This window comes from Poecilia reticulata, linkage group LG20 (genome assembly GCF_000633615.1).
Source record: "Poecilia reticulata strain Guanapo linkage group LG20, Guppy_female_1.0+MT, whole genome shotgun sequence".
In the NCBI taxonomy this organism is placed as follows: Eukaryota; Metazoa; Chordata; class Actinopteri; order Cyprinodontiformes; family Poeciliidae; genus Poecilia; species Poecilia reticulata.
The window spans coordinates 19,072,737-19,096,347 of record NC_024350.1 but is presented as its reverse complement, the minus strand read 5'-3'; the positions used below and the strand labels follow the sequence as shown (position 1 = coordinate 19,096,347).

The following is a 23,611-nucleotide window of genomic DNA, read 5'->3' as shown; positions in this document are numbered from 1 at the left end:
CGACTGAGCAGCACGAGGAGAACTGAACCGAAATGTTAACGTTTGAGCCGACATGTTGGAGCAGATCCTCAGGAATGAAAGATTTCCTCACTGATGCACAGTTCAGATTGGAGCAGAGATTAAAGCTCTGCATTGGGATTTGGATCAGCGTGAAGGAACTTTATTAACTGGCATCAAGTTCAAACCTGAAGGAAAACCTGTAGAAAGACTGAAGCTTCATTTTCCTGAATCTGTTTTTCAGGTTTTGAGCCTTGAATTATGTGAATTTAGCAGAACTTTTCCAACTAGATGTGTAACTTTTATAAAAACTATTTTTTGTTTCATCATTTTTACATATTTGTTAAACTGTCACTGTGTGGTGACAGGTGAGACCAGGTATGGATTATTTTTATGGATCATGGATCTGTTTATGATGCAGATCTATATACAGTAGATGTTTGTTACAGAGGCTGGGACCTGATTTGGACCTCACAGGCTCCCGTCCTGCTCGTTCACACATCATAAAACACTTTCATCTCTCAGACATATAAATGGACCATCACTAACTTTAGACTCAACAATAATAAATCCACACAAACACTTGAATAATGAAACAAAAGGAGCATCTTCACACATTTAGCTTTAGATTATAATTTCATCATTTCTTTTCAAAGCAACTTGTTTTATTTGTGCTAATTAAATTCATGAACTAAGATCTGTTTTCACCACAACTGAGGAAAAGTAAAATATTTGACATAAATGTTGACTTTTGCACAATTTTCACATCTAGAAATTTGTTGTTACTTTAAACAAAACCTCAATATTTTTGTTTGTCAATAAAATGATTTTATCATCTCAAAACTTTACTGTGTTATTGTGACTAACTAGAAAAAACCCCAAAATGTCATATTAATATTATTTTGAAAAATAAAAATTAAACTTCACAAAATAAACCAGTTTATCTCAAACAATTAGAAACTTAAAGCTGAAACAGAATAAACGTCTCATCTTCATGCTGCAATAAACGCTCAGAAAAAAAGGTAAAAGTAAAAGGAAGCAACAAACCAGTTTCAATTAGACATTTCCTCTAGAAAAACCTTTTAATAGTTTTAGAACCTGAAAGATATTTAATCAATATCACTGTGGATTCATGTCATTTTCCTCTCCTCCAGCTTCCATTAGGCTCCGCCCCCTCACAGCTGCAGCTCATCCATTAGGCTCCGCCCCCTCACAGCTGCAGCTCATCCATTAGGCTCCGCCCCCTCGCAGCTGCAGCTCATCCATTAGGCTCCGCCCCCTCGCWGCTGCAGCTCATCCATTAGGCTCCGCCCCCTCGCAGCTGCAGCTCATCCATTAGGCTCCGCCCCCTCGCTGCTGCAGCTCATCTGTAATGGCTGCAGCGCTCTCTGGTTCCTCCGTGGTCACGCTCATCTTTACTTTATCAAATTCTCCTTTTATGTCATCCTTTATCATCTTTATTGCTCTAGAAGGCTTAAAGTCAACTGAGCTGCAATAAAATCCATCACAGACGGTTCAGTTAAAAGAAAAGTAATTGTTCCAAAAACTAAATAAAATGCTATCTTTTTTCTCATCTTACTTTCTTTCAGTCTTTATTTAAGTTATAACTAAACATTCACTTTAAGTATGCAAAGAAAAAAGTTTGCTTAGAGTTTTTGATGCTTTACTTACTCTGACTCTTCACTAAAATTTCCAAATGTTTCTGATTCTCCTTTTTTTGAGTCCTTGCTCTTCTTCTTCTCATCACCCTTCTCCTTGTTTCCATCCTTCTTACACCTGCAACAACAAAACAAAGACAGGAAATGATGAATCCATGAACTGTTTTCTTCTAGACAAGATAAGTATTGATCTTCTGAAGAAGCGTCAACAGAAGCAGAGTTTATGCAGTAAACTGAAAAGAGGAGACATAATCAAGTTTTACTTTTTCTTTAAAAAAGCGGCTGCTGCTCCTGCTGCTGCTGGTCCAATCAGACCCAGAATCACCTTCCAGGTTTTACCTCCTGCTGATTCTGCAGAGGAAGAGGAGAAACACTGACTGTCTGCATCCTTTAGAACTCACTTTGTTTCATAAGTAACAGAAAAGGTTTGAACTTCACGCGGCTCTGCAGCAGCACAGAGAAATGATTTCAGTTCCTCTGATCAGGAGGAAACATTATCAGGCCGTGACGTCTGGATCTGAAATAAAACTGTTTTCATTCATCATTTAGTTGTTTCTTGATCTGCATCCCAGGAAGATAAAAAACTAATCAACTAATCCCTCCACTTTTTAAACTGTTAGAATCTCAACTACATTTCTGTAGATTCAAACCAGTTTCTACAAATGAAATATTTATTTTAGTCTGTCGTAAAATGGAAGAATTCATGAAAATTATGTTATGGGCTGCGCAGTGGCGCAGTTGGTAGAGCTGTTGCCTTGCAGCAAGAAGGTTCTAGGTTCGATTCCCAGGTCTTTCTGCATGGGGTTTGCATGTTCTCCCTGTGCATGCGTGGGTTTTCTCCAGGTACTCCAGTTACTCTGGAGTACCCGGTGTAAGAATTATTACTCCAGTTTCCTCCCACAGTCCAAAAATATGACTGTCAGGTTGATCGGTCTGTCTAAATGGTCCCTAGGTGTGTGTGTGCATGGTTGTGTGTCCTGTGTGTCTCTGTGTTGCCCTGTGACAGACTGGCGACCTGTCCAGGGTGACCCTGCCTCTCGCCCATAACGTCAGCTGGAGAGGAACCAGCAACCCTCTGACCCCACTGAGGGACAAGGGTGTAAGAAAGTGGATAGATGTTTAATTATTTTCCTCACCTCCTTTTTTAAGGGTTTCTGTCTTCCTGTTGCTCCTGGTTCTGATGCTGCAGCTGTAGGTCAGATCAGAACCATCTGGACCCGTCAGAGAGCTGCTGATGTCATAAAGCTTCTCCTCAGTCTGATGGACTGTGGTTCTGTTCTGCAGAGCCGTGTTGGATGGAGGCTCAGTGGACCAGGTGAGTTCAGGTTGAGGGTAGATCCCCTCTGAGCTGCAGGTGATCCTGTTTCCATCCTGATGGATCCTGATGTCAGAGACTGGAGCTAAAAACAGAAAAAAAAATGCATCAAAACCTGCAGCACCAAAGAAAATCATCTGTAAAACATGAAATGTATGTAATAAAGTGTTTCTACCGTTTATTTTCAGATTTATAAATGAGTCTTTATATCCCGTGCTGGTGCTGATGTTGCATTTATATCTTCCCTCATCCTGAATCTTCACCTCCTTCAGCAGCAGGGAGGCGTTTCCTCTGGAGATCTGATCCAGAAACAGTGACGTCCGGCCCTGAAAGTTCTGGTTCTGCTGATCCAGCTGGTCCTGGCCGTCATAGTAGGAGTGAACCAGAAGCTCTCCAGCTGATGACGGGTTGGACCAGCGGATTTCCGGTCCAGAGCCGGACTGGAACTGACAGGGCAGCAGGCAGCTGTGTCTGAAAACACAGGAAACTGGATCTGGATCTGCAACAGGAAGCAGATGAAACTTTAAATCAGGAAAATTTATAATAAATCCTTCAAATTAAATTTTTGTATTTTTTAGGTTATACTTTCATCAAATCATTTTTCAGTCATTAAATAACAAAGATGGTGCTGAACACCGAGGAGCCACAGAGTCCTTATATCAGCAGTTTTAGCCTGGGGGACCTGCTGCTTTAACTAGGCCACTCCTTTAAAGGAAAATGCTTTAAAATCCTGAAGTCAGAGTAAACAATCAGTGCGTCATCCTCCGTCTTCAAGGCAGAAAAACTTTAAACTTTTTCTCTCCATCGGCTGAGACTGAAGGAAAAGGAATCATAAAAATACCTGATCAACTTTAGGCAAAACTAACAAAATTTAATCAACAAAATGACTCAATTTTCTGAAATGTTCTTTTAACAATTACAAAGAAGTAAGTAGCCCTAATCTAGTTCAGTATTTCTGAGCCGTTTTTAGGCAGAGAGCTGATTGAAGGAACATTTTAAACTCGTTTGTTTCCAGGCCTGCAGGATTTAACTCAGCAGCTTGTAAACAGAAAACTGGTTCTGCTGCTTCTTCCCTCCAACTTTGACACACAGAAGAAACGGCTTCTTGTCACGTTTCATAAAATATGAACCTGAGCTCATAAATTCATTTTTGACAGTAAAAAGCCGAATCAGTTAATGATCAATAACTGATGTTCCTGAAGCCACTGAGTTTAATTTCCCTTCATGGTTTATGAAATAATTAAATTAAACATGTAAAGGAAAAACTCCCCTCTGAAGCTTTAAGGTCGCAAATGTTTTCATCTTTAACAGCTTAAAAAATAATTTACATAAATCTTCAAATGTAGGAAACGTCACATCCAGATCCTTCATATCAGTTTCCAATAAACTAACAGGAAGTTTCCAGATGAACTATGTTATGATGCAGCGCCAAATAAATAAACTGAAGCCAAACAAACGTTACTTTGACTAGAAGAAAGAGACATACGCCTAAAAAACTCAAATATAGAAAAACATAAAGTGTAGAGTTTGATTTTTTATTCTGGTGAAGAAGATTTTAATTAAAACACAACATGATCAGAACCTCCAGCTGATAAAACACTGTGTGTTTAAAATCAGCTTTACTTTATTAAGTTTTCTAGTTTTAATCTCTACAGTCTGAATTCAGTAACTCAGGAGTTATGAGAGAAATCCTGATTTCATTTCCTGTCAGTGAAACATCGCCAGTGTTTCTGTTTCCTGGCGTTTGTTCAGAAAAATACAACAAACATCAGAATAAGAATATTATAAATATTTTTGACTCACCTGCTGCAGAAACGGCCAGCAGAGGAACCAGAACCAGAACCAGGAAGGTTTTAAGGACGGATCTGTCTGCCATGTTCAGGATCAGCTGTTTACTCTGATCAGCTTCATGAGAGTCAATAAAACCGACATGCAGAATGTTGAGACGCCACATTGTCAGAATTCCCAGTAATTCGCCGACATCACAGCTCCAAGGAAGCAACAACAGGAAGTTCAGTTCGTTAAAGAAAATGATCTGAACTAACCGATGATCTGCCTGAAGGTTCAAAACAAGCTGATCAAGTTCCTCTCATGATCTGCATGTTCTGATGTGATCATACGGATCTGATCAGAACTGAAATCCTGATCACTGAGGAGTTCTGGTGAACCAAACGGGTCGGCTTGTTCTGATGAAGGTTCTCCTGATCCGATCTGAAGGGATGAATTCAAACTGACGAGTTTGAGTCTATTTTCATCTATAATAATCCGACAGAATAACTGACCTGCATGTGGAGCATCTGGCTGATTTCACCAGAACCGGATCTGAAGCTGCTTTAGCCTCCAGAACCGGATCTGAAGCTGCTTTAGCCTCGAGAACCGGATCTGAAGCTGCTTTAGCCTCCAGAACCGGTTCGATTCTGATCGGATCTCAGTGAACTTGGAGGTTCTGGCTGCAGGTTTGGAGAATTCCATCAACACACATTTAAACGTGTCTTTGACCAAAACCCAGCCGGGCTGAGATCCTGTCTAATGAGATGAAGAACATTCAGGGATTAAAATCCAGGTGAATAATTATAATCTGGAATAAAAGATCCTGGGGTTTCATAACTGAGGCAGAGAAGTCAGACTTTTTCACAGATTATCCATCTTATGCTGCACTGTCAACATATTGACAGATTTCACAAATATGTAAAACACTTTTTTTCTTATTTATTTATCTTTTTAAAAATAAAAGTTACATACTTTAGCTGTAGCAGGAGAAACTGGAAATCAGGTTAATAAAGTCGGACATATTTATTTCATTTCTAGATGAGTTTCTGTTTGATGTTTTTTTTTTTTAGCTCTGATGGATGTTCAGTTAATCTTCAGATGATTCTGTTTCTGTTTTCCACAGATTCTATAAAGTTTTTCATCTGATTTATAATCTGACTCTGTTTCCACGGAGATCGGAGATTAAACAAACACAATCAAAAATTTTATTCTGCCTGAACTATAAATTCACATTTGGAGGTAAAGAAATGAAAATCAAGGCCAGTGATATGACGGACAGCGCCCCCTGGAGGTCACATTTAAACCTACCATTGATAAAAGAAGAGAAGAGCAGTTTGGGCCTCACAGGCTGCCGTCCAGCTCTGAAGGCACAGAGCAGATCCAGCTGTTCACACGTCATAAATGACTATAAAACATTATTATCTCAGATATATTCAATTCAATTTGAATTTATTTAATTAAATCTAGCATATCAAACATTTTTCCATATGAATGTAAAAACTCAACAATAAACCAATACAAACACGATCATAATGAAACAACCGTTGCATATTTACACATTTCAGGTTATAATTTAATCTTTGTGGTTCTTTTAATCTCAAAGCACCTTGTTGTAAATTAAAAAAAAACTATAAACCTGAAGCAACAGAATAAGCTGCAATAAATGTCCAGAAAATAAGTTTCTCATAATCCATTTCAGCACCGTATTTATACAACAAACAACATTTTATCAGACATTTCCTTCATCATAAGCATTTAATGTATAAAACTTATATTTTAGGAACTTCTGTGGTATGAAAGTTATTAAATCAATATTACCTTTATTTTCTTTTTAATCCCTTTTTATGTCTCATAATTCCCATTTTTAAAAAGCAGCTAAAGTGATAAATTTGACTTTTATCTGATTAAAACATGTCAGAGGATTTTGTTAAACTTCCTTGTGTAATTACAAATATCAAACGATAAAATTAATTTGGTTCAAAAACATCATTAATGACATATTGCCAATCTGACTGAGACAAATCTGAGATCAATGTTAATTTATTTCTCCTAAACATAATAAAATCTTACTTATTGATGAATATCAATATGTGATCACATTTATTAATTATGAAAATGCTTCCTAAACTGGGCAAATAAAAAACGTCTCTGAGTGAATTAAGCAATTTAACACTTTGTTATTAAAAACATATATTCAAGGCAGAAAAAAATAAAGCTCTTCAACATAATATAATATTAATTTACAGTTTTTATCTCTTTTCCTTCAACTGAAGTTCTTGAAGTTCATCAAAGTTTCATTATCGTCCAGCTCTCTGCTGTCATGAACTTCAGTTCTGTGTCATTTTGTGTTCAGCTGATTCTTCATGTTTTGGATCATTGTTGTGTTTTCTTGTCTTGTTTCCAGTCATTTTTCCTCCTTTCTCTTCCTTTAGGCTCCTCCCCCTCACAGCTGCAGCACATCTGGAATCATGGATGTGTTTCCTCTGTCTTCATGGGTTCCTCAGTGACCGATTTGTCTTTATTTTTCTGATTTATCAAGGGGCCCTTCACTCTGTCTTCCTCTGTGACCGATTCTTCTTTATGTTCCTGTTTCCCTGATTCTGGTTTACTGTCAGATCCTCCTGTGTTACAGTTTGAAGGGATCAGCTTCATCTCCCTGCAACAAAATTCACCATCACACAGTTTAGTTTATATTTTGTTCTTTAGAACAAAGTCATATTTCTAAAGACCAAATAAAAATGTGATAATTACCTTATTTATTCACTCCCATCACTATGATCATTATCTGAATTTATTTATTTATTTTTTACATTTTAATTTGCTTTGTGAATTTAAAGGAGATTAAATTATGTTAGTTTTCCTTTAAACAATCCTGATTGTTACAACAAAATATTAAACTTTTCTTTGTTCTTGTAGAAAATATTTGGGAGAAAATGAATTAACATGGATCAAGATATAATTTTCACTTGATAGTAAAATATATAATGTTAATGAAAATCCTGGTTTCTCAGTAAAGTGACAAATATTAACTTTAAACATTTAAAAAAGTCTTTTATCCACAACACTGAGTTTTGATTGTTTACTTACTGACTTTGAGGTTTTCCATCTAATGCTGATTTTGTTCCACTTTCATCCTTTTTATCTTTAAGTTGGATGTAATAATAAAGCAGACATAGACATGAATAAATGGCTTGTTTTGGTAAGGACTAGAGAAATATTTAGCTTAGAGAAAACAGCAGTAAATTTAAAAGAGAACATAGAAAGTAGCTTTACCTTTTTTACATTTACACCAGACTACCACTCCTATAATGATTATTACTGCCACTATAACTGCTGCTGCTGCAATCAAACCACCAATCAGCTCCCAGGGTGAATCTGCATCTTTCTGTGAAGATTCTGCATAAAAAGAGATGGAAAAGTTTAATGTTACTGTGTGATTTAGCCATAATGCAGCAGGACAGTGAGGTTATTAGACTGTTTCACAGATGAGAAAATAATATTTATTATATGAAAAAGTAAAGGAATGCCTTCACTTATATGTTGGAAATAAAACGTGTACTGTATTCTAATTCACTTGTTTCTGTTTTTAGATTTGTAATGTTAGGAGATAAAACTTATCCTTCAGAATAATTTTCCACAGCTGAGATTCTAACCAGTTTTTTTTATCAGAGAAAAGAAAATACAGATTTAATCTGATTCTGAAAATAATTGTGATATTATACATTTAAACAAACATCAGTAGTTGTTCTTCACAGTTTTCTCACCTGGTTTTATTAAAGTTTCTGTCCTGTTGCTGCTCCTGGTTCTGATGCTGCAGCTGTAGATCAGATCCGTCTCGTTATTTGGATCCATCAAAAAGCTGCTGATGTTGTAAAGCTGATCTTCAGTCTGATGGATGGTAGTTTCATTCAGAGCCGTGTTGGATGGAGGCTCAGTGGACCAGGTGAGTTCGGGTTGAGGGTAGATCCCCTCTGAGCTGCAGGTGATCTTGTTTCCATCCTGATGGATCCTGATGTCAGAGACTGGAGCTGAAAACAGAAGGAAATGCATTAAAAACCCTGCAACACCAAAGAAATTCAGCTGTAAATAGATAATATTCAGTTCTACCTTCTGTCTTCAGGTTTATAAATGAGTCTTTATATCCTGTGCTGGTGCTGGTGTAACATTTATATCTTCCCTCATCCTGAATCTTCACCTCCTTCAGCAGCAGGGAGGCGTTTCCTCTGGAGATCTGATCCAGGATCAGTGACGTCCGGTTCTGAAAGTTCTGCTTCTGGTGATCCAGCTGGTCTCTGCCATTATAGTAGGAGTGAACCAGAAGATCTCCAGCTGACACTTGGTACCAGTGGATGAGTGGATCAGAGCCAAGCTGGATCTGACAGGGTAACAAGCAGCTCTGTCTGAAAACACAGGAAACCTCTGGATCTGCAGCAGGAAGGAAATATTTTAACTTCAGATCAGATTTCATGTTTAGATTTTTCTGTCACCAAATCAGCTTCATAATCATTAAATAACTAAGATGCTTCTCGTTCAGTCAGTCCAGGCTGTTTGTAGTGTAAATGGTTACTAAAGGGTTAAAATGCTTCCTGTTGTTCGTTGGTCCAATAGGGACACCTGGTGGTCATTAGCGCTTTTATTTTGAAGAGCTGCTTGTTTCTTCTTCGTGTGTTTTGGACATGCTGCGCTTCCTGTGATAAGAAAGATAATTTGTTTATTTCAGTATTGTAACATAATTGGTTTATTTGTTTAAAAAGGAAAACTGCTGAAATGTTAAAGATGCTACATATTTTTTGTAAACATTAATTTCTGTTTTATTATTATCTAAAAGAAACATGTAGGAACCATTTATCTGGTCTTCCTGTGTTTGTCTCCTCTAGGGGGCGTATTCGGTTTTTATTACTGAGTATGGGAAGTGGGAGAGGTTACTAAAAGGTCAAAGGTCATTCTGTTAGGCGTTGCTAAGAGGAAGGGGTGAACTGTTTTCTACTATGTGTGGTTTTGGGTTTTGTTGATCTGTTTTGGTCTAAATGGGAAAATGAAGGACATTGTGAATAAATTAATGACTTTGTGATTGAAGTCCAAATGAAGATCAAGTAAAACCAAAGTCTTCCAGAAGCAACAGCAACCAGGAGCCTAAAGTATAAGATGTTAGCCAATACACATACATTGTTTTCAAACACATTAATTCAGTGAAATAATTAAGAATACTTACAAAAACTGCAAGCTGGAATAACTTCAGATGAATCAGAAAACAGAATTTAATTTTAAAGGTAAAACATTTAAAGTTTGTAAAGCTGTGAGTTTAGATGAATGAGAGAAAACTGGTTCTGTTGCTTCAGTTCCTTAGACAGAGAAATGTCTTCAGTCGTGTTTGATAAGATTTCACTAAGAGCTCAGACTTTAATCTTTTATTTTTATGCTAAAGATTTGAATGAAGTAATGACACTAAATGTATCATCATTCTGAATTCAGAGTTTGATTTTACTTCATGACTTTGAGCCAAAATGAAATATATTTGACCTTTTTCTGTTTAAAGTGAAAGTATAAAGTTAAAGGTTTTAATGTATGAATGTTTTCATCTTTATCTGGTTATTAAATTATATATAAATAATTATGAAGAAAACCTCACATCTGGTTCCCCATTTTCAATGTTAATAAAAAAAATAGGAAGTCAAAAGAAAAAAACCTATATTTATTAAAAAGGGAAAAAACATACTGAGCACACCCAAGTTTACAGAGTAAATGTTTTTATTCTGATTCTATGCAGTGTGAAGGTTTTATGTCAGTTTGGGATGAATTAGATTAGAATTAGAACATGTGGTGTTATATATATTTAATAGAGTTTCATTGAAACCATAGAGCAGAAAATTCTACATATTCATTTTGGCCTTAATATGAGAATTTAAATGACAATCAGATTCAAACTTCCAGCACGACGTCGTTATTTAGTCTATATTCTGAAATAAATCAGCTTTACTTTATAAAGCAAAACTGTTTTTAAATACAGTCTCAATATAGAAAGTGATGGTAAGAAATAAATCCTTCTTCAGTAATCTCTTTATTTTATGGTAATATTTTCTTTCACTGAGTTTTGTGAAACATCATCAGTGATTCTCTTCCTGGTTTTTGTTCATCAGGTTGGAAACCAGAAGAAAATCATAACAAAACTTCTTCATGTTGACATCAGAGGAACAAAGAACAATAAATGTTTAACTCACCTGATGCAGAAACAGACAGAAGAAAAAACATAAACAGAAATAATTTAAAATAAGAGCACTCTGCCATGTTGTTGTTTATGATCAGCTGTTTACTGATCCGGATATAAGAAATGCTCACTGGGAGAGTCACACTGACTGATACCTGATGATTCTCAAAGACGTGCAGAATGTAGCAGAACCACATTGTGTGAAGTCCTGTTAAGTGCAGCCAGACTTGCTACTCCTAAAGAAAACATCAGGAAGTCGGAGTAGTCAAAATAAATTTCTAACTAATCAGGCAACTGCTGAAAGTCGTAAAACATTTACCTACTGCTCTTCTTATCATAATAAAACCTTTTTGTTTCTGTCCAAGTTACTTCTTGATGTCCATGAGAAAAGAATCAGTTTCACACAGACAGAAAATGTTATATTGTTTCTTAAAAATCCAAACAGGTTGTAAAAAACTAGATTAACATGTAAAATATGAACTGTTTCAAACTGAACATGAAACTACAACTAAGAATTAGATTCTATCCTTATGATGGTTGTGGAGCAGAGAGGAACCTCACTGATGCCTACAGGAAACTTTTATTTAATAATGTTGAATAACTACATGGGCCATTTTTACTGTATCTGCTACTTTCTCCTACTACTCTCCACTCATCCATTATCTGCTGCTTCCTCCCTTCTGCTGCCTCTGTTTTATGTTTCAGTAGAAACAGCTCCACCCAACCAGCTGGCTGCCAGTTTAATTCTTTTCTGGAGGCGTCATCAGCTGCTAATAGTTTCACTTTGTGTCTCAGTAGATGAAACATTTTGTTCTGTATTGATTTGTTATTTTTCCCTCCTGAACATGAGCAACATTACTTTACAACTTGTCTTGTTTTTCCAACCAGTAGACGGCTGACCACTCCACCCTAATCTTACATTATCTTATGATTTCTTGCAGGACTGTCCTGATTTAGCTCCATTTTTATTCCCTTACATCTCAGCAGCTGATGCTGCCACTACCACATGTCACTGTGGAGGATGGGAAGCGTTATCATTCTGCCTCATATTTGAGGTTTGCTGAAATGTTCAGGTCTGCAATGGACAGACCTAAACAGGTCACCTGTCCAGGTTAACCTGTCCAGGTTGACCCCGCCTCTCGCCCGTTGACATCAGGATGTTTTCTCCAGCTCCCCTCATGACCCCGATGGGACACGGTGGAAGAAAATGGATGAAATGTTTGTGTTTTTCCTCTTAAGAACAAACCTTCTGCACTTTCTTCCACATGTCTCCATCCGTCTCTCAATCAACTCTGAACAGCTCTGCTGCTCCTGCTGAAGAAAAAAAAACACCACAGCATGATACTGCCACCACCATGTGTTAACATTTAGGCCCTGTCTCCATGGAAACAACAACCACAGCATGATCTCTCTGCAGGGACTAATTATGAAAATGGTTCCTAAACTGTGCAAGTAAAAAACGTTTCTGAGTGAATCAAGCAATTTAACACTTTATTAAAAAATATATATTCAAGGCAGAAAAAAACAAAGCACTTCAACATGAAATAATTATATTAATTTACAGTTTTTATCTCATTTCCTTCAACTGAAGTTCTTGAAGTTCATCAAAGTTTCATTATCGTCCAGCTCTGCTGTCATGAACTTCAGTTCTGTGTCATTTTGTGGTCAGTTGATTCTTCATGTTTTGGATCATTGTTGTGTTTTCTTGTCTTGTTTCCAGTCATTTTTCCTCTGATGCTGATTTTGTTCCATATTTACTCTTTTTACTTTTAAGTCGTCTGAAATAATAAAGCAGACAGAAAATGAATAAATGGCTCATTTCGTTTAGAATGAGAGAAATATTTAGCTCAGAGAAAAACAGTAAATTTAACAGAACATAGAAAGTAGTTTTACCTTTTACAAAAACACCAGACAATCACTCCTATAATTAGCCCCGTCACTGCTGATGCAATCAAACCACCAATCAGCCTCTTGTGTGAATCTTCATCTGGCTGTAAAAATTCTGCATAAAAAAAAATGGAAAAGTTTAGAGCCTTTGTGTGATTTATAACTCAATTTTATTCATTAATTAAACGCATCCAATAGTTTTGTATTGACAGCCGACCTGCAGCAGCACAATGAGGTTATTGGACTTTTTTGCAGATGAGAAAAATAATATTTAATATGCAAAAAGGCAAAGGAATGTCATCACTTCTGTATCTGAGAAAAAACTGCACCGTGTTCTGATTCAGTTGATTCTGTTTCTAGATTTGTAATGTTTGGAGATAAAACTTATCCTTCAGCCTCTAACAAGTTTTTACTATCAGAGAGGAGAAAATAAAGATTTAGTCTTCTTCTGAAAATAAAAAATATATTCAAAATTAAAACATATAAGCATTTGTTCTGGTTTTCTCACCTGTTATTTTATAAGTTTCTGTCCTGTTGCTGCTCCTGGTTCTGATGGTGCAGCTGTAGATCAGATCTGGATATTCATCTGAAATCTTCAGAGAGCTGCTGATGTTGTAAAGCTGATCTTCAGTTTGCTGAACCCTGATACTCTCATCCAGATTGATATTTGATGGAGGCTCAGTGGACCAGGTGAGTTCAGGTTGAGGGTAGATCCCCTCTGAGCTGCAGGTGATCCTGTTTCCATCCTGATGGATCCTGATGTCAGAGACTGGAGCTGAAAACAGAAGGAAATGCATCAAAACTGAAACACCAAAGAAAATCAGCTGGAAATAGAAGTTAAATAGATATTAACTCAGTTCTACCTTCTGTCTTCAGGTTTATAAATTATTCTTTAAATCCTGCACTGGCAGTGCTGGTGTAACATTTACATCTTCCCTCATCCTGAATATTCACCTCCTTCAGCAGCTGGTAGGCGTTTCCTCTGGAGATCTGATCCAGAAACAGTGACGTCCGGTTCTGAAAGTTCTGGTTCTGGTGACCCAGCTGGTCTCTGCCCTCATAGTAGGAGTGAACCAGAAGCTCTGGATCTGCAGCAGGAAGGAATTATTTTAACTTCAGATCAGATTTCATGTTTAGATTTTCTGTCACCAAATCAGATTCATAATTATTAAATAACTACAATGCGTCTCGTTTCATTTTCAGGCTGTTCATGTTGTAATTGGTTACTAAAGGGTTAAAATGCTCCCGGTTGTTCGCTGATCTGTGACACCTGGTGGTGATTAGTGCTTTTATTTTGAAGAGAAGCTTGTTTGTGCGGTATTAAGTTTGAAGTATAAATATGCAATAAATTTGTTTAAAAAAAAAGCTACGAAGCGTTGCTTGTTTATGTTATTAGGAAAATAATAATAATAATAATAATAATAATAATAATAATAATAATAATAATAATAATAATAATAATAATAATAATAAACACACTTTTTTTAAGCCGGATTGCAAGCGCCTCTGTTGCTCTGTGTGTTTCACTGGCGGAGCAGATTTATTCTTAAAAGATGAGTTTATAATAGATAGGTTTATAGTTTAAGCATTTAAAGCCGGTGTTCTGACTATGTGCTACCCTTAAATCCTTCCTACCAGAACACCGGCGGCGCGCGGACCAATCACACCGCTGGCGCCGCTGCTTGATGAAGTTTAGCTCAGCGCGGATCGCGCAACCGTCCTTTCCTTTTGTCAGGCTGACATCAAGGTAGGAGTTTAAACATCACTCTGGTTAGCTCTGGTTGCGCAGCTCTGCGTGAACAGCAGAAATAACTTGTAGTCGCTTTCAGAGATGCAGGTTGAGTGAGCGATGAGAATGATTTATATTTGTGAACAAAGAATTATGTGGGGCGTTTACATCTTAAAATGCTGCCCAGCGTTTGGCCTCGTCTTCCCTGTATGTGTTCCCGGTTGGCCGAAGAGTTAGTGATTAACGAACCAGCGCTAATCTCAACATGCGGGTTCAGCCCGGTGAGGAGTTTTCACGGTCGCCTCGCAGTCGCGCATCAAGCTGATTTTATATTATTTTCTTATTATGTTTAGTATTATTTTTCAGTTAGTTAGCATTTAGCTTACTAAATGCTTAGCTTTTAGTAAGCTAAATGCTTACTAGACTCTGACTTGCTAATACCACCGGGCTTAGCAAGTCAGAGTTGATGCGCACGGAGATCAGAAAAGCTCTGTATATGAAACCAAACAGTTTCTGTGATGCTTATTAAAAACTACAGACTCAAAATGGAAGAGCTACTGAAGCCACATTAGCAGCATTGAATTAAATCTCCCATTTGTTGCGCATCTCTGCGCAGTGCAGCAGATTACCTCATCAGGCAGGGCCGGTCCAAGGGTGTATGAGGCCTGGAGCAGAATATGACTGAGGGGCCCCTTTTGTTGCTAAAAACATCAACACCTCTAACAAATTCTGTGTTAAATTCAGGGAAATCTGAGAGGGGGGTAGTAGTTTAATTGGCAAACCTAAAAAGCAATAAATTATAATTGCAGTTTACTAATTTGTATTTGTGAACAAACGGAGGTGAAACTCAAAGATTAAACTCACAGCATCAGATGGTTGCTATGGTAACAAAACAAGCTAACTACTGAATATTGTTTTTTGAACTTTTACAAAGTAAACTTAAAATCTTGTCATCTATGTATGCTGAAACCATTAAATCCAATTGAGCAGCATTGATCATCTCAATAAACAAGTGTTACATTTATGTATCTGTGTTAAAATATTAGCCTGATGGAGCCTCTGACTTAATTTGGATTAAACACAAGTGGACATAATTGATGTTCATTTTAATTGTATGTTTTGATTTGTTGTTTTTAAGACTAGTTGTGTTTTTAAAAAAGTGTTTCACTGGCGATGTTTTCCCGTAACGTATAATTACCGAGTCATATTTTTACATTTTCTGTCACCTAGAGATCTTTTAATAAACTCGGTGGACTGCCACCGCCTCGGCGCCCCGACCACCGGGCTTAGCAAGTTTTCTGGGGGAAAACCTTGGATCCACTATATTGTAAATTATAAAAAGATATATTAATTAGTTAAATATTTAAGAAAATTTTCAAGAACTACAAGCTGGAATAACTTCAGATGGTTTAAATAATCAGAAAACAGAATTTAATTTTAAAGGTAAAACATTAAACTACTTTCTCAAACAGGACGTTTGTAGAGCTGTGAGTTTAGATGAATGAGAGAGAAAACTGGTTCTGTTGCTTCAGTTCCTTAGAAAGAAAAATGTCTTCAGTCATGTTAGATAAGATTTCACTAAGAGCTTTTATTTGGATGCTAAAGAGCTGAATGAAGTAATGACACATTTCTAAATGTATCATCATTCTGAATCCACAGAGTTTGATTTTACTTCAGAACTTTGAGCCAAAATGAAAAATATTTTACTTTTTCTGTTTAAAGTGGAAGTAAAGATAATATTCTGTCAGGTTAAGGGCTTTAATTTATGAATGTCTTTGTCTTTACCCAGTTATAAAATTTTATATATTGTATCTCATCTCACATTTGGTTTCATGTTATCGGTGTTAATTAAAGAAATAGAAAGTCGAAAGAAAAACCTGTTTATTAAAAAAGGAAAAAATATACTGAACACACCCACTGAAGTTTTTTATTCTTATTCTATGCAGTTTGAAAGTTTTAGGTCAGTTTGACACAATTTGAATTAGAAATAATGTCGGAATATTTTTAATATATAATTTAAATGAACAAGGTTCTGTTGAGCAAAACATTAATTTTATCCTTAATATGAGCATCTAAATGAAAATCAGACCAAAACTTCCAGCCGATGAAACTCAGTGTCTTTATTTAGTCTATATTCTGAAATCAGGTTTACTTTATAAAGCAAAACTTTTCTTTTTAAATACAGTCTGAATATAGAAAGTGATGGTAAGAAATAGATCATTCTTCAGTAATCTCTTTATTTTACAGTATTTTCTGCCACTAAGTTTTATGAAACATCCTCAGTGATTCTGTTTCCTGGTTTTTGCTCATCAGGTTGAAAACCAGAAGAAAATCACAACAAACCATCTTCATGTTGACATCAGAGGAACAAAGAACAATATATGTTTAACTCACCTGATGCAGAAACAGACAGAAGAAAAAACATAAACAGAAATGTTTTAAAGTAAAATGTCTCTGCCATGTTGTTGTTGATCAGACATTGTTCGTAAATGTCCACAGGGAGCGTCACAGTGACTGAAACCTGATGTACTGGATGAATGTTGTAGAACCACATTCCAGTCAACGGTTCTCACATTTTAGTTCCAAAAGAAAACATCAGGAAGTTGGAGTTTTTGTCAAAATAAATGTATCTAATCAAGTAATGACAATATTTATTTCTTGAATTTTTTTTAATGCATTAAAAAATTTCACTTTATTCCCTTTAATAACTGCAACATAAAAGTTTTTTCAAAACGAACACTGTTAAAACACAACACCACCATGACCACAAGATGGCAGCCTTGGACTCCCTACATTATCCATGTTTTGAGTTTATTGGTTCACTTGCTGGTTTAGGACAAATGATCCTTAACTAGAACTTGTTCAAAAATCAGTTCAGCCAGATGTAAATTAATTATTTCATGTTTATAGTCACCATAGTCAAGTTTAAGGCTAAGGAATATATATATATATATATATGTGTGTGTGTTTAAAATTTTTCATTTTGCTTTTTTTGAACACCACAACTACAACTATTCCTAAAATTAGGGATAACATCCCTAAATTAGGATACAATTTTAGGGATACATATAAATGTTTTGTGTAGTTGTAGCAAACATAAAACATGTATATGTAAAAGCACAAAAAAAAGCCTTCATTCCACTGATGGTCAAATCAAGTTTATTTGTATATTATTTCAGCAATAAGGCAGTTCAAGCTGCTTTACATTATAAAAAATATAACAATAAAAAAATAAGCTATGTATTAAAATAAAGAGAAGTAAAAAGTTATATAAACTCTAATAACCTAGCCTTGATTTAAAAGAAGTAAATGTTTAGCCAGTTTTTCGGTTCTGGAAGTTCTACAAACAGTCACAACTTTATTCTGCAAGCCAGAACCTTGCTTGGTTCTGGCTCTGGTGATGCCAGAACCAGAAGACCTGAGAGGTCTGGAGATCTGACCATGAAGTAACTGTGTGTGAACTCTCCAAGTGGATGTCCTTGTTCTCCAACATGTAGTTATTCCCTCTTCAGGGTCCTGCGGGCGAACCAGTAAACACACACCAACTAATCCTCAGTTCTTTTAAGAAGATCCAAGTTATTTAAGGTCCAAATCTCCAAAGACAATCTCCAGGGAAATCATCCTTAACTGATCATATAATTGTGCAAATTTTAATCATACATACAAATTTGCTTAAAGGACACAAAGTGATTTTTAAAAACTTGAGTTAAAATAAACGGTAACACTTTATTTGAAGGGGTGTGCATAAAAATGACATGACACTGTCATAAACATAAAGGAGTCTTTATGAATGTTTGGCTGTTGTCATGAAGTGTAATTCGGTGAATAATGACACTTTTAATCCAAAGTTGCTCTAAAAGTTGCATTGAAAGTCCATTAAAAATGCCAACTTTTCATTAAATTATCATTATTTACAAAATTATCCAAAGTTGGCTCTTTTAATGCAACTTTTAGAGCAACTTTGCATTAAAAGTGTCATTATTTACCGAATTACACTTCATGACAACTGTCATGAACATAAAGACGTCTTCATAGACTTTCATAACGACTCCTTTATGACAGTGTCATGTCAGTCTTATGCACACCCATTCAAATCAAGTGTTACCAAAAACTTTTTATGTATTTGCACTTGAATGTTGTGGTTTTCCAGCTGTCCAGCTGTATTAATGTGTTTCACAAAACTGCAATGGAAACACTTTTTCACATCATACATTTCATGTGATCAACAACCAGATCACATGATTATTACATGACTATTTACTACTGGTCTTAGTGGAAAAGACCAGTAGTGTGATTTTAATTGTGTCTCTTATTTAATTGAAACAACTCAATTGCAAATTTATGTTGTTTTTTTTTCCCAACATTAGCGGAATTGTTCACATTTGTAATGGAAATGCTAATGTCAGGTAATCCTCTTCTTCCTGGTTTTGTAATACTTTGCGTTTGCTCAGCTGTTTATCACCAGTCCATCTCTTTCACATCTCTGACCAGAAACCAACAACAAAATCTCCAACCTGCTTTCACTTTCTTCTCTGGGTTGCTGTTCTTGGTTCAAACCATTAAATACAAGCAGACTTAAATTGGTTGCATAGCAGACTTTCGTTTCAGGGGAAACTTATTAAGATAAAAGCTTAGATTCCACCAATGGATCACTAACATACTGTAAAATGTCCATGCATATGGTATATGTTTCCTTTTATCTGTTGCGAAAGAAAAAAGCACATGACTTCACCACATTCAAATGGACAGAAATGATTAAACTACAATAGCAGAATTAAGTTGTGACCGTTAGTGGTGGAACAATTAAGGTCAGTCATCATAAATACATTAATTAACACAATTCCAAACAATACACAGGATTCTAGATTATTTTAAGTTCCAATATGGATGTTTTTCTCTGTGTCTTTACTCTCCTTAACCACCATCCATATCCGACTCTTCCCATCCACATGAGATTGCCACAAACTCTCAGGTCTTCCTGATTTAAAGGAACCAAGTCTTTCTGCACATCTCAGGATTTTAGGCAGTTTGTTCCAGACATGAGGACCATTGAACCAAAGCTGTTTCTGTCTTTTCTGTTACAGAGATTATATTTCTCTGCTGAGTCCAAAGGAAAATCTGCTCTGACTGGTTTTTGTGCTAACTTTCTATTCACCCATGAATCTCCTCTTGTCTCATGTTTCTGCTGCACCTTTGGCAAACAGCAACTTAAAAAAAAAAACAATTACCCTGAACAATCATGTAGAATAAAAGGATCTGGTATTATCTCACAGTTTTGTAATGTTTTTTTTTTTTTTTTTTTAGTACAACAGTTTATCTTCAGTCCTTGTTTCCGGTTGGGTTCTTCTTGCTCAAACAGATGTTGTCCTGTCGTTCCTCATCTTGTACCAGTAGAGCTAAACTGTAGTGTTCTTAAGATGCAGAGATTCAGCCGAGTTCCTACAATATGAGCAGGCAGAAAAACTTTAAATCAGAATAAAACAAATTTTATTTCTACTTGGATATAGGTAAGATTTCTGCAGAGCAGAGGTTGTCCTTGCATGTTTGGCACCCTGGGTGAACAACCCTGGTGAGCCCTCAACCAAGACTGCTTTAGCAGAGAACCAGGAGGAGCCATGGGGTGCCTCATGCTGCCCCCGCACAAGATACCACCCTGAGTGTTTGCCTATGTTGCCTATATCAGAAACCGCCACTGCTGCAGAACAATCTAAAGCAATTACATACTGATCTGGTTTTATGTTGGGCTCGATGAATTTCAAGTTTGTTCAGTTGTTATGGTGTTTATCCATAAAAATCAGGGATTTAAAAAAATTAAATACTTTGGTTTGGTTTCAACTTTGAGGGCTAACTTCGCTTACTTTGGAGAATTAGCCCCATCATGCCTGATACAAAATAAAAAATGGTGAGAGAATATCTTCCATTTTAGAGACACTGTACTGTATTTTTGTTGTACCATTATGGTGACTGTGGTCAGTGAGTCAAATCAAAAATACTTTATTTGTCCCAAATGGCTGATATTTTTGTTTTCAATACACATCATCATGGGCTTGGTTTTTGAACGTGAAGTTTCTTACTTTGGGCTTGGAAATAAGCAGAGATGCATAATAAACCCCAGAATTTATTGGATATCCAAGTAGTTTTAATCAAGTTCTCCCTGTCCATCATTTCCCGGATGATCCGTCCTGCTATATCTTTGTTAATGGCAAGTTAATGTTTGTTGTGAATGATGTAGAGCTTCACGTTGCGCTACAAGTCTCCCATTTTGGCCAGGAAACAACTGTATTTTACCAGTTTCCTGCTGTGCTTTTGTATTAGCATTTTTCTGTAAATTTCCCATATTACAGTAAATACTTTGTCAAATTGTTATGATGATACAAATGTGTGCAATCCCCCTTTCCCTTCCTCCTGCTCTTGTGTTAATTCTCTTCATATACAATAAAACACCCTTATTTAAAAGATTCATTCAGATTAACCTGATCAAAAAATTACTCCTGGAGATTCCAGAGCTTCTTCAACTCGCTGCCATCAATTCTAGAACCAGAATTGTTAAATGTTTAATGAAGAAAGGTTGATTTGTTTGCTTTAGACATGAGTTAAACCTGTTCTAGTATAAAAAGCTAAAACATGCTACACTCATTTTAGAGCACAACAACATACAACAGAGAAAAGTATTTTTTGATTATTTACTTACTGTTGGTTTACAGCTCTGTTTGACCTGGGAAGAGGAAAATATGGTTTATCTTAACATTAATATTTTATGAACACATTCACTTTTCTTCTAAGATTATACAGAACTACATTGTGATTTATTTATGTATTTATTCACTTACTGCTGATGTACTGCTCTGTTGCAGCAGTTTTTTTTTTGGCTCTTGCATAATAAAGATCTGGCAAATCAGATGACAACATATTCAACACAAACAAGCATGTTCAAAAATAATTTAAAAAGTAAAGTCAGGGTCTTATCTTACATCCTATGATTGCTGTTACCCAGACAGGAGATGTCCCAAGAGTTATGGCAAATATCAGTGAAGTTACTATACTTTGAGTGTCCATAACTTTCTCTGGGAAGAAAAAAAGTCAGATGTAAACTCATGTGCCTGTGGATGATCTTTGAGTGCTTCTAGTATAAAGCAGTGGTGTTAATCTGCCTGTTACTGAAAAGTAGTGCAATAACAAAAATATTATCTGCGAACCAAGTCAAAAGAAAATCATGTGATGTTATATTTCTCTTTGATTTGCACCACAGGTGCTTTCTTCGTTTGCTTTACATGCCTTGACTTAAATTTAAAGATGTAGCACATCTTTAAATTTGCACTACAGCTGCATTTTTCTAAAAAAAAGAAAGATGCAGCTGAATGAAGCTAACATTTAAAAAAATGTACTTACTTATTTTAAGGAAAGAGACTGTCGTCGTGTTTCTGCCGCCGCTGACGGTGCAGCTGTACGTCAGATCATAAAGACTGTCAAACACTAAAAGAGAGCTGCTGATGCTGTAAACCTGCTCTTCAGTCTGATGGACCATCGTTGGGCTGTGGAGCTTCAACTTCGATGGAGGCCTGACGGACCACATTAGTTCAGGTTTAAGGTAGATTCCCTCTGAGCTGCAGATGAGCCTGTTTTCTATCTCCTTTATACTGATTTTTATTACAACTGCAAACCAAGCAAATAAACACATCAAGAATAGTAAAGAGAGGTAAATGTCACTAACTAAAATCTAGCACAATAAAGCCAGTTTACCTTCAACCTTTAGCTGAATGAATGTTTTCCTGTTTCCTCTCTCTGTGCTGCTGTAGCAGCTGTATCTTCCTTCATCCTGGATCTTCACTCCTGTCAGCATTAAGGAGGCGTTTCCTCTGGAGATCAGATCTTTAAACAGAGACGTCCGACCTTTGAACTGCTGGTCCTGCCATCCCAGTTGGTCCTGACCATTGAAGTAGGAGTGGACATTAAGTCCTCCTGATGTTATGAGATCCCAGTGGACGATTGTATCTGAACTGGGATCAACATTACAGGGTAAAGTGCAGTTCTGTCTGAAAACACACGTCACTGTGGGATCTGCAGGAGGAGATGGAATGAAACCAGATATTTACATTCAGAAAACAAAGAGATGTTTGCATTTTTTTCAGTCTAAAGCTAAATCAGACTAAACCGTTCTTGGTTTAGTTTAGCTGGAATTACCAAAGTTATCTCTATTTGATAAATAGAAATAATGCTAAACTTGTTGAACATTTCACCACAATGTGGTGAATGTTTTGGGTCAGTAGGGTCAACAGACCCTACTGAGCAATAGTAGGGTCTATTGACCCCTATTTATCGGTGTAATCTCTTTGGTGTTATTTACTTTCCATCTCACTCTTTCAACTACTGAGCATCGCCAGGCTGGTCTAACTGGTTTATAAGCAAATAAGTGGGTGAGGCAAACTGGGCGGTTCTGTGGAGCTGCAGCTTCCCCACAGCCACAGATAATCAACTGATCATTCTTATCGATCATACACGGTAAGAGTGACCATGTTTCCATGTGCTTCAGCTCCCTGACCAACAGTTTCCTGTCCTCTTACTGACGGCCAAATGAAGCTTCATGAAGAAATGATGAATCTTTCCAGCTCATTGCTCACTAGTGACACCTGCTGCTGAAACTGAAGCCTTGTCACTCAAAATGTACTTCAATAAATATTAGAGCACAGTAGCATATGCAATATTATCACAAAGATTTATGAAATTAATGTTTAAATCAAAATAAAATCAAACTTTATTTGTATAGCACATTTCAGCAGCAAGGCATTTCAAAGTGCTTTACAACATTAAAAACAGAAACACAGTAACATTGAATAAACAGTAAAAAAGAGGAAGATAAAAAAATYCATAAATAAATAAAGATGAAAACATTAAAACCTGCACCCCTTTCCAACCAGAGGGACCCGACCCGAGACCCTGTCCCCAGCATCTGAGGAGGAGATGGTGAGTAATAGTCGGGTCTATAGATCCCTATTTAACTGTGTAATCTCTTTTTAGTTATTAAAATGATTTGCAACTAACAGGTTGACTCA

General features: G+C 36.4%; 1 protein-coding gene and 1 long non-coding RNA gene across 3 annotated transcripts; both read right to left on the bottom strand.

Moving 5' to 3' along the window:
- Positions 1–606: 606 nt before the first annotated feature.
- Positions 607–5,115, bottom strand: LOC103456736 (V-set domain containing T-cell activation inhibitor 1-like). 2 transcript variants are annotated; one of them, XM_008396449.2, is made up of 7 exons: positions 4,774–5,115; positions 3,146–3,469; positions 2,792–3,055; positions 1,919–2,006; positions 1,669–1,773; positions 1,347–1,486; positions 1,211–1,276 (listed from the first exon to the last, which is right to left on the bottom strand). In XM_008396449.2, the coding sequence occupies exons 1-7, from the start codon at positions 4,922–4,924 to the stop codon at positions 1,263–1,265; spliced, it is 1,086 nt and encodes a 361-aa protein (XP_008394671.1). In that variant the 5' UTR covers positions 4,925–5,115; the 3' UTR covers positions 1,211–1,262. The 2 variants fall into 2 exon arrangements, with proteins under 2 accessions (XP_008394670.1, XP_008394671.1); XM_008396448.2 differs by having other exon boundaries at positions 607–1,486; positions 4,774–5,102.
- A 7,055-nt stretch (positions 5,116–12,170) lies between these two features.
- On the bottom strand, positions 12,171–13,502 carry LOC103456739 (uncharacterized). Its single transcript, XR_001776001.1, has 3 exons — positions 13,341–13,502; positions 12,839–12,947; positions 12,171–12,723 (listed from the first exon to the last, which is right to left on the bottom strand). It is a non-coding gene; the product is annotated as an uncharacterized LOC103456739 (long non-coding RNA).
- Between the last annotated feature and the right edge of the window lie 10,109 nt (positions 13,503–23,611).

Excerpts from the sequence above, each read along its gene's own strand:
- LOC103456736 (XM_008396449.2), bottom strand. The coding sequence starts at position 4,924 with ATGTGGCGTCTCAACATTCTGCATGTCGGTTTTATTGACTCTCATGAA. Across the intron at positions 3,056-3,145 it reads TATAAATCTGAAAATAAACG|CTCCAGTCTCTGACATCAGG; the intron begins GTAGAAACACTT and ends TTCTGTTTTTAG. Across the intron at positions 1,774-1,918 it reads GCCGCTTTTTTAAAGAAAAA|GTGTAAGAAGGATGGAAACA; the intron begins GTAAAACTTGAT and ends TTGTTGTTGCAG.